The sequence below is a fragment of the Nicotiana sylvestris genome, chromosome 3 (genome assembly GCF_000393655.2).
Source record: "Nicotiana sylvestris chromosome 3, ASM39365v2, whole genome shotgun sequence".
In the NCBI taxonomy this organism is placed as follows: domain Eukaryota; kingdom Viridiplantae; phylum Streptophyta; class Magnoliopsida; order Solanales; family Solanaceae; genus Nicotiana; species Nicotiana sylvestris.
The window spans coordinates 6,491,205-6,502,884 of NC_091059.1; the positions used below are offsets into that span (position 1 = coordinate 6,491,205).

An 11,680-nucleotide genomic window follows, 5' to 3' on the forward strand; every position below is an offset into this window, starting at 1 on the left:
TTGAGCGTTCCAAAGGTTGGAACAAGTTTGAATGATATTTTAGGATTGCTTGGCAGGTTTGGTTGAGGTCCCGGGGGCCTCGGGATGATTTCGGATGGTTGACGGAAGGATTTTGGAGTTTGAAGTTTGCAGCTTCTGCTGACATCTATCATAACCGCACCTGCGGTTTGGGTTCCGCAGGTGCGGAGCCGCAGAAGCGAAATTTGGGAGTATCAGCAGGTTCCGCAGATGCGGGAGACTTACCGCAGAAGCGGTACCGCATCTTCGAATGGGTAATCGCAGGTGTGGAATCTGGCCTTTAAGTGAGAAGTCGCATATGTGACCTTGGCTCCGCAGAAGCGGTCCCAGGACCGCAGATGCGGTAACAACTAGGCAGAAATATGAAATTCGAGAGTTTAGTTTCAAAAGTTGGAAATTCGATTTGGAGCTCGGGAGAGGGCGATTTTGGGAAAAAAATTGAAGAGGAGATCAGTGGGTAACAATTCTTTAACCCTTTCTAGTTATATTCCATCAATCTATAGTTAGTTTCATCATTTAATTTCGGATTGGAGATGAAAATTGGGGAAAAGTTGGAAGAAAGTTCTTAGACCTAAAAGTTGAGTTTTGATTGGGAATTTGACCTTAGATATGGATAATTTTGGTATGCGTGAACTCGTGAGAGTGTGAGGATTCTGAAAATATAAACTTTACCCGATTCTGAGACGTGGGCCCGAGGGGTGTTTTGGTCATTTTACCTAATTTCGCGTATTAGCTTAGAATTTCTTTGTAGAATCAGTTACTTGAAGTGTTATTTACATTATGCAAATGAATTGAATAGATTTTGGTCATTTGGAGTCGAGTACTCGTGGCAAGAGCATGGTTTCGGGTTGATTATTGAGCCGATTCGAGGTAAGTGGCTTGCCTAACCTTGTGTGGGGGACCTTCTCCTTAAGATTTGGTAATTGAATGTCTTGTACGTGAGGTGACGAGTGTGTACTTGTGCTAATTGTTGGAAATCCGGTTTTCATTAAGTAATTACTAGTATGTTACCTTTCCTGTTTTTATTATTCGCACTATTAAGACTGTTGTTAGCTTAGGAAAGCATGTCTAAGTGATTTTATTGCTTTATTTGCTCAAACTGCTTTACCTGAATTCTGTGCAGCATGCTAGGCTAGAATTACTTGTTGCCTTAATATGAAATTTGTCATTTCTGAATATTTTCCTGTTGCTGCTGTGTATTAATTTGGGACTACGGATGTGGGATTCCGGTAGATCCCTCTTGTCTGTTTATTTGGGACTACGGATGTGGGATTCTGGTAGATCCCCCTGCACAGTTATATTGAACTACGGGATTGCATCCGATAGATTCCCCAAGTATTGGGTATTTATAATTGGGACTACGGATCAGGATTCTGGTAGATCCCCGAGCACCAATAGTTAGACTATGGGACGAGATCCCGGGAGATCCTTCGGATATATATGATGGACTACGGGACGGTATCCTGGGAGATCCACTGGATAGTTGTAATTGGGACTACAGGACGGTATCTTGGAGGGTACCCGGTTGTTATCTCTGTGTTGAGTTGTATTTCCTTTCCGTGATTATTTTGCCTCTGTTCTAGTTGTTGTTTCTCTTTCTACTCTATGTTATTTCTTACTGTTGCACTTAATTATACTGTCTTGTTCTACACTGTTATACTTTGTATTTTATTTAACCTCAGTAGGGCCCTGACCTTCCTCGTCACTACCCGATCGAGGTTACACTTGGCACTTACTGAGTACCGTTGTGGTGTACTCATGCCCCTTCTGCACATGTTTTTCATGTGCAGATCCAGGTACTGCGACTCAGTCCTATCACCCTTGAGGCGAGGCGATTGCTCCAGCGACTTCGAGGTATATTTGTCGTGTCTGCAGACCCTAGCTTTTAAACATTTTCCCTTTTGTATTTCTTTTCCTTGTTAGATATTCTAGAGTTAGAGTACTGTGTAGTGATCCTTAGCTTGTGATTCATGGGTTTCCGGGTCTTGGAAGTATGTATTGGTTGAGAGTTAAATATTGTGTATGCCGAGCGGCACATTTAAACATTATTTTATAACTCTTCATTCTGTTTTAATTTGTTTTTATTCCGCACTTTGGTTATCTTCCGCAATTTAGGCTTACCTAGTCGTAGAGAACTAGGTGTCGTCATGATGGTTCACGGAGGGAGAACTGGGGTCGTGACAGAGGTACAATCATATCATGTCGCTTAATGAATCAGACTATGATTGCTACTTCTTCAAATCATGCAAAGATAATAGCCATTCATGAAGCAAGTCGAGAATGCATTTGGTTGAGATAGATAACTCAACATATTCAGGAAACAAGTGGTCTTTCCTCGAAAGGAAATATTCCAACAATATTGTATAAAGACAATATTGCATGCATAATTCAACTGAAAGGAGGATAAATCAAAGGATATAGAACAAAAAAACATTTCACCAAAAAATAATCTCACTCATGATCTTCAAAAGAATGGTGAAATATATGTTCAACAAGCTTATTCGAGTGATAATTTGGCGGATCTGTTCGCTAAGGTATTTGCCAAACTCAATATTTGAGAGGCTGGTATACAAGATTGGAATGTGTCGTCTTCGAGACATTAAGTGATATTTTCATCAGGTGGAGTAAATACGCTCTGCACTCTTTTTTCCTTAACCAAGGTTTTATCCAACTAGATTTTTCTGGTAAGGTTTTTACTGAGGCGGCAAACAATGCGTATAACAAATAAGGTGTTGTTTTCCTTTCACTTGAAATTTTATTTTTAACATGAACATCTAAGGCGGAGTGTTGAAAATAATAGATATGAATGCCCATGTTGAGTCCCGTTACATTTAATGTGTAATATTCATTTCTTTCACTATTTTACAATAGTTAGTCTTCACTTTTCATGCTTATATAAAAGCTTTGTAACAAATGGGTAAATGCACACAATTGAAGAACAAAAGCTCTTCCTTCTTTCTATTTCCGCTTCTATTATATTTTTCTAAATTGCTTTTATTTCATAATATTCTTATCTTTATTTCTTTTCCACGTGTCTATTTCTTCTTTGACTTTTTTATTTACATATATAGGTTTGTCTCATCAATCGGTATCAGCCGATCACAAATCCTTGGGACTTTGAATTGTTCGTGTCTCCAAATACCAAACTGGGAACGTACACGAAATATTGTATCTACAAATTGGAATACTTAGTGGACCCATCAGGTAAACTTACAGAATTAAAAAAATTAATAGTAGTGAACTTTTGGATTGCAAGGACTAAATTTATGATAGGAAACAGAAACAGATATTCTTCAGTGCTTCTTACACATCATATAGTATATCATGAGCACTTTTTTTGTCAAAGTATAGAGAAATGAGTTTTAAACTTCTCCCTTTGTGAGTATTTCGCTGCTGCGGATGTACTTATTACGAGTTGAGGGATAAACATAACTCTCAAGTAACTGATGGTATCAGTTTTCACGTAGTATAATATTTTTGTCTCTGGAGAATATTGAAAATAACTTAATTCACACAAAATGGCGTTGGCCGGCCAGCCTAGAAGGCAAAACTTTCTCAAGTCATTTTCAGAAATTAGTTGACAGCCAAGAATTATATAGATCCCAAAAACATGGCGAAATAGCCATATAGGTAGTTTGCATCAACGTCTGAACTAATATCTTAGAAGGGAAAACTCAATCCCAATAGTTGTTCGATAATTAAAGTACAAAAATGACTGATAGAAGTATCATAACATACATACCATCAGATATTCTCGCTGAAATCCTTTCAAGATTACATATCAAAGCAGTTAGTCATCAGATGCCGCAGGCGTTTGCAGAGCTTCGCTCGAGCTGCTCTCTGACTATCCATTTTCTATGTTGCACCATCTTGAGATCACCAGTAAGCCTCATTGCCAATCCGAATTAGGAACTTCGGTAGGCAATGAGCAACCAGAAGTCTATGTGTGGGCCTGTGGGTAGTATGCGGAGAATTTAATGCAACAAGATAGGTATCAGAGAGATCTAACAACAACAGAATGACAAGGGCCATGTATGAGTTTTCAGAATGCATAGAATTTATCATCATAGGGAGAGCATACCCTTGGGTGAAGGGCAATTATCATCATCTTTCCTCAAGATTGGACAGATTCCTTTCCACAACAAAATAGGACGAAGAGTTTAGGTACATCAAGTTGTCTGCACTTCCAAGAATTGCCTCCAGTTATAATCCTAAACTACTCCAATGTGGGGAAAAGAGGTATTTATAGAGGTTGAAGGTCTTAAAGAGAAGATAAAAGATTCGTGGAACTCCTTTATGGTAGCACGTAAGCCTGATTAGAAACTGAAATTTTTGAAAGCAAAATTGGTCGAGTGAGAATACCAACAACATTGGCAGTCTAGAGAGAAAATCAGACTTATGAAGTAAAAGTCTGTGTTGGATAAAATACATGAACAAAGGCTACATACTAAGGAGGAATTGATCCTAAAAGCTAGTGTATTTGGGAGTTGAACATGTTACAAAATATCAGCAGATATTTCTAAGGTTCTTCGGGTGATATAAGGTGACAAGAACACTAAGTTTGTCCCAGTAATGACTACTGTTCGCAGAGATAAAATACCATTGGCAAGTTGGATATTAACGGAGAAATAGAGGAAGATCCAAAGGCCATCAGAAGAGAGATCTTAGAGTTCAATTAGAACTTGATGGAGCAAGGTTCAACATAAATGAATGTCCAAGAATCAGTGAAGAGGAAGACAACATGGTTACAAGGTCCTTTTGGAGGAGTGGAAGTACCAGAGACCATCCAAATCAGCGCAAGTGACAAAGCCCGGGCTCTGACAGTTACACTATTGAGTTTCTATCAAACATGCTGGCCAATCATCAAGGGAGACATTATGAAAGCAGTGGAGTACTCTTACGGACAAGGTAATTTTGAAAAGAGAATAAATGACACATTGCTCTTATCTCAAAAAAGAATGGAGCCTTGGCAATGAAGGGTTCTGTGCCTATCAGTTTTGTAGAGGAGCATACAAAATCATCTCTAAGCTCTTGACCGGAAGATTTAAGAGGGTGGATGCACAAGTTAATTGACAAAGACCAGATGGCATTCATCAACAGGAGGCAGATCATGAACGCTGCCTTACTAGATAACTAGTCCATGGATACCAGAACAAAAGGCAAGATCCCTAAAATAATTTTGCAAGTTCGATCTAGTAAAGACATGATCATGTGAATTGGGATTTCCTAATCAATATTTTAAAAGATATGGGATTCAGTAGGAAATGGCTTAAATCGGCATTCTTCTTTATCAGCACGGTCAGATTTTCAGTTTTGATTAATGGTTCTCCTGTGGGCTTCTTTCCTTCACAAATGGGTCTTAGGCTAGATGACCATCTATCTCCTTTTCTGTTAGTATTGGTTATGGAAGGATTTAACAGAATGCTAAGGATAGCCAATCATAGTGGATGGATAAGGGGCTTTAAAGAGGCTAGCATTGGTTTCAATATTAAGGAAATTCCATGCTTTTTATATGTTGATGATACACTTGTTTTTTTATGCTAGTGTGGAGCAAATAAGGCATTTAAGGTTGATATTAACTTTATTTGAAGAATTGTCTGGCCTAAAAGTAGACTAGAGGAAGAGTATTATGTTCTCTATGAATCAAGTGCACAATGTTTGAATACATGCTAGCATACTGGAATGTCAAGTCGGTAGCTTACCAACTAGATGAGGCTCCCTTTAGGTGAAAAGAACATGTCATAAAAAACTTGGCAAGAGGGGATAGAAAGAGGCGAAAAAAGATTTGCAAAATATAACAGTCAATACCTCTCACTGGTTGCAAAAGAGGTGTAAGGTTGGTCCTGATTAATACTGTACCTGACTTAATGCCAACTTATATGATAACTATTCCAGTTAACAGCTAAAGCGAAGAAAAGGTTAGATGCCCTATGGAGAAACTTTCTCTGGCAAAGCAACAAGGATAGATCTTTTCACTCCGTCAAATGGAGCTCTACATCTATTGGCCGAGGAGGAGGATTGGCGATCAGGAATCTGAGGCAGCATAATAGTAACCTTCTGATGAAAAGGCTACGGAGATACAATTCAGAAGAACAAGAACTATTAAGAGAAGTTATCACTATGAAATATGGCCAAGAAAGCCCCCGGTGTTCGAAACAGTCATCTTCTCCAATAGAGTGGGAGTATGGAGGAATATCGAAAATATATGGCCCTCTTTTAGATCAAATATTGATACCGAATGGGTAATGATAGGAGGGTTTCCTTTTGGAATAACAATTGATAAGGCATGGGTCCCTTGAAAGAACAGTTCGCTGACATATTCAAGCTTATATACGACAACCATAAACTACTTTGAGCTCCTACAAAGAACATGGCTGGAACTTCAACTTTTGAAGATGGTTGAATGACTAGGAAATAGGCACGGGTGCAAAATTTTGAAAGCACTAGAGCATTTTTAAGGTTTTAACAAGGACGAAGATAAAGTAAAGCTCACTGTAAAGGACACTTTACAGTGACGTCCTGCTATCCTTTGCCTCTCTACCTCAGATGATCAACAAGCAGTCTCTTGACCTGAAAACAGAGATGAAAGGTGGAGATAACGAAGAACATTGCATGTTTCTCCAGACTATTAGCCAAAGAATCACGCTCAACACATGAGAATTGTAGAAAAGAAGCTTCCAGTTTTGTCCCAGATGTAACTTATCTGGAGGAAAACCAGAGACACTAAATCATCTCTTCCTCCATTGCCTATTATGGATAATTGGTAACAGTTGTTTATGAATATGGTAAGCATTAAAGGGGTGATGCCTAGGAGCACCAATGAACTACTCAAATGCTGGGGGAAAAAATAAAGCAAAGGAGATAAAAGAAATGGTGGAATATCATTTTTTTTACAACCATGGTGTCAGGGCCAACTTGCGAGCACCTCGACTAATTCCAGAGGTACCTGCTACCTCCTACCAGCACAGGTACTAAGTAACTCTATCCACATGGCTTAGACAACTGGGAAGAAATCACCTAGTATTTTTTCCTCCGCTAGAATTTGAACCTGAGACCACATGGTTTTTAACCTACTTCATTGACCACTAGGCCACACCCTTGGGTGCCAAAGTTGTATTAGTCCAGAAATGGTGGAATACCATTCTTGCAAGTATATAGTGGACTGTTTGGAGATAGAGGAATGTAATAATTTTTATGTAAAAATGAAATTGTAAATGAAGCTGAAACTGAATCATTGATAGAATCTCATAGAGTCCCTCAAGAAAAGAATGGGACTAATCTTTTTTGCTATGTAATATCTGTCCATATTACATAGCGAGGGTCTATCGGAAACAAACTCTCTACCTCACACAAGGTAGGGGCAAGATCTGCGTACCTCCCAGACCCCACTTGTGGGATCACAGTAGGTATGTTGTTGTTGTTATTGTAATAGCAGTACATATTACATAACCTTTGTTATCTTTTCAACAAATAAAAAAAATTAGAGACACTGCGCATGGCTTGTGACACTGTGGGCCTAGAGCGCTACAGAGCCATGACTGAGTTGAGAGTACAAAGATCACTCAAGTAATCTCCAATTAGGAAAAAGTGGATATCATATATATGATGTGTCAGCTAAGCTAGAACACTTAAAACATATATGCTGATTCCATGAAGTACTTGAGAGGATACTTTAGGTTCTCTTTTACTTGTACACCCCATGAACCCCCCCCCCCAATCTCCTAGGACAAGTACAGTACTAAGAGTCAACCAACGCCAAATTCCATATATATGAGACACGAACATGGCAAAAACAGATGAAATAAAGCTTACCTAAAATTGGTTTTCTGAAGCAACTTTCACAGAATTAATCCTAAATTAACTTGTATCTGATTCTTAGATAGAATTCCATTTCTTCTTGACAACAGGCAATGGCCTACAACTCCTTTCAAAATTGTCAACAATAGGTACATGCCACATGTAGAGCATCATGCCTACTGTTGAACAAGCTTGAAAGAAGGTGCTTTTCAGAATATAATGAAAATTTTTAGACCCATTAACCTAGACAAGGCAACAACGGATAGCCCTTAGGTCAAAATTAGGTTGAGGAGCAATATTGTCCTATCACAAAGAGATATTGGATTAAGAAACTACAGTTACAACGACAACAAACACGGTCTTCATTGAGATAAGCCTTCAAATAATCAATGTCATATACATCAAGTCTGGTTTCTACACTTCTTTCCTTCCCATTAAACAAGAAACATCAGTTGATTTGAAAATGAGACTAGCCTCAATTTCTAGTTTTCATAGCTCAGTAATTTTTTGATAAATGTATAATCAACAATGAAAGGTAAACTAGCAACATGCTTGAAAAGAGCACCAAAATGAAAGTACAAAATTATCAAGAAGTGAATAAACCTCTTAAACAAGCACTGCTCTGCAGCCACTGTCACACTGTGAAGACCTCTCTTTAGCTTGTATTTTTGATGTATAAATCATACAACTCAGGCATCTTCTCCTTGAAAGGAAGAACATATTTCTTACGAAATCGTGATTCAGGAGATGACACGGCAGTGTAAAGACTTAGTTTCCCTTTTATCAGCTGGTTTTCTTTAAGAAACTTCAAGATTTCATTCCTTGGCTTGACCCTCTTCTCCATACTGTACTTTAAAAGTGGTGCATGAGAAGCCAGATAACTAGGTTCATACCCAAGTTCGGTCATGAAAAATTTCAATGTACTTCTTATCTTAGCCTCTGATGAAGTCAAACAGTAAGGAAGTTTTCGCACCATTGCACAGATATCAGAATCAGACCATCCAAAACTCCGGAAAATATCTAATTTCCTTTCTAATTTTGATTCATCAAGCGACACAAGTGCTTCAATGGCATGAAGAAACATCCGTGACTCCCGAGGTACGTTAAAACTCTTTTCTGCTTGATTTACTACTCTCTCAAGCCACTCAGGGTTATTAAGCAGATACCTAGGACGCCGATGAAAAACCGTCTCAATATCCCCTAGCGAAAACCCAAGATTTTGCAACAATAGTATATTGGGTGGTATTACTTTAGGGAGATTACTGGAAAGCAGCCTAGGCTCTTTCTTAATAACCCTAGCTACAGCATCATAACTGCCCAAATACTCCCGAAGATAATCAAGACTTGGTTTAATAGTAGTATGTAAACCTCTCATCAAGAAATCGCTTTTATTGATAAATGTAACAAGGTCAGACCCAGATAAGCCAATTTCTTGTAAAACCATAATTTTGGGTTTAAGGTTTTTATCAATATGAGAAAACAACAATTCAGGGGAAGAAGAAACGAGGGTTTTGATCTGGGTTTTATTCATACCCACTTTGTGAAAGAGATCAAGTAACAATTGTGGCTCATAATTTCGGAGTGTCGAACGAGTTACCTTGGAGCTTGTAGAAATGGCTTCTTTGTTGGAGAAGCCAAGTGAATTTACCAGAAAGTCCACCAATGTAGTTGCTGCAGCTGTGGAGTAAAAGAGCTGAAATCTGATGGAAAAGAGACGCTCCTTTGCGCAATAGCTACTGATTCCAAACATCGGGGCAAGCTCTCTTCGTTTGCAGGCGTTACCACTACCCTCGGGTCGTACTCCACCTTCGCTGATTTGCTTCAGCTTTGAGTCAATCACTTTAGTTTTACGGCGGCTGGACTATAATTATGTTAGTACTTACTCTATTTTTGAACTTATTTTCTTTTTGGTTTGTGACAGAAAGAATGATTATTTTTTTTATTTGGAAACAATTTAGCTTTATGTAATGATTTATAGTCACATAAAATATATGTGCCTTATTTTACCCACAAGTTCAAAAGTATTCTATCTTTTCTTAAACTTCGTGCTCAATCAAATAAGTTTACATAAATTAAAACGGAGGGAGTAATATTTTTAGTTTATACTCATTGGTACTGTCAGATGCTCTTAAATTTGGGGATGAACACAATTCGGTGATGTATTTTGAGACAGAGTTGCAACTAATTATTTTGAGGCAAAATACGTACTTTACCCTGCACTCAAATTCCTCTTATACAATTGTTAAATACAGAAATAGTATTATATACTAAAACTTTTAAAAGTATATCAATTACACATCTCTTTTGTCATGTGTCATACACATAAAAGAAGCACGTGAAAACTAAAAAAATCATCTGAAATTAAATTTTTTTATTTTGTTTTTTCTGTTTTTTAACTATTTCCTTTTTAAATTAAAGAAAAAAATATAAACCAATGTCTTCTTCCTCAACCCCAAACCCTAGCGCTCCCCCCCCTCCTGTTCGTCTTTTTCCCCAACCTTCATTCTAGTTTTGTCTACCCGCTCATATTTTGCCTCTCCAACCCTCATGACTAAGAATAAAAAGAAAAAGAAGAAGAAAAGGGGAGCTATTGGATCTTGTAAAAATCACAATTATTGACCTTTTGAAAAAGCTTAAAATTTTGATTTTGATATTCCATAACCTAGAAAATTAATTTGAATTTGTGATTATTGTTGAATAAAAATTTACTAAAAATATGCTGAAAATTTGGTGATTAATTTTGATAAAATTCAAAAAACACCATTAACAAATTTAAAGCTTTGAGTTTGAACTTGAATTTGAAATTTGTATAAGAATTTGTGATGAATATTGTTAAAGCTTGTTAAAAATCAGCAAAGAATTGAATCGGTAGTTTGGGAAGAAGGTGCTTGTGGTGGAAGAGTCGGTGGTAGTATGGTGGTGGTGAAGAAGATGATGGGGTTGGGAAGATGAGAGAGGGGGTTTCTTTTCTATTTTTTTTTTTTTGGGAAGATGAGGAGGGGGAGGGGGGCTTTTTCAGTTTTTCTTTTTTTTCTCGATTTATGACACGTGTCAGATGCTGATTGGCGCGTGTAACAGAAATTTTTAAGCCGATGTGGTCAAACACCGAAGTGGTGTGTAATTGACACACTTTTAAAAGTTTTGGTGTATAATACTATTCCCGCATTTAACAGGTATGTAAGAGGGATTTAGGTACAAGGTCGATGGGTAAAATATGTATTTTGCCTTTATTTTGACGATGGTTCCCTAACAACTATTTTCACCTAGTTACCTCAACAGAAGCGTGTACATACCTTCAGGACTCGTTTGGCATGAGGGCTAAAGTATAATACTATAATTAATCTCGGAATTAAATTTGAGATGAGTTTATTTTATATTTTGATGGGATTATGGTGTTTTTTTTACTTGAATTATAGTGTTTTTTTATCCTTATAAAAAAATAAAATAATTAATCCTGAAATAACTCCCGAGATAATTAATCCTGGAATAACTTGTTTCCCAAATAACCCTAACATTTCTCAATATGTACCTATTGAACACAATAATTTATCAGTAAAAAAAAGAGTTAATACCCTAAAATATCCTAAATTATCTTGTTTTTGTTAGTTTACTACTTAAACTATTCGGTCCCCAAAACTCCCTGAACTATATTGTCCTTCATATTAAAAAATCTCTTATTGCATTTTTAGAGGTGCGTCTAGTACACGTTCTCAATTATCTAAAAAAAAGTGCCATGTACCACTACATGTGGCTTTTTAACTCAGCCTAAAACCCGCCTAAACTATCATTTTTTTTGTCAGTTACTTACTTAAACTATCTGGTACCCCCATAATCCCCATGAACTATATTACCCTATATATTAAAA

General features: G+C 37.4%; 1 protein-coding gene across 1 annotated transcript; it reads right to left on the reverse strand.

Moving 5' to 3' along the window:
• Positions 1-3,581: 3,581 nt before the first annotated feature.
• Positions 3,582-9,665, reverse strand: LOC104231430 (protein SEEDLING LETHAL 1, chloroplastic-like). Its single transcript, XM_070170649.1, has 2 exons — positions 8,419-9,665; positions 3,582-3,970 (listed from the first exon to the last, which is right to left on the reverse strand). Exon 1 carries the CDS (start codon positions 9,563-9,565, stop codon positions 8,471-8,473), a length of 1,095 nt encoding a protein of 364 aa, XP_070026750.1. The 5' UTR covers positions 9,566-9,665; the 3' UTR covers positions 3,582-3,970; positions 8,419-8,470.
• Positions 9,666-11,680: the final 2,015 nt, after the last annotated feature.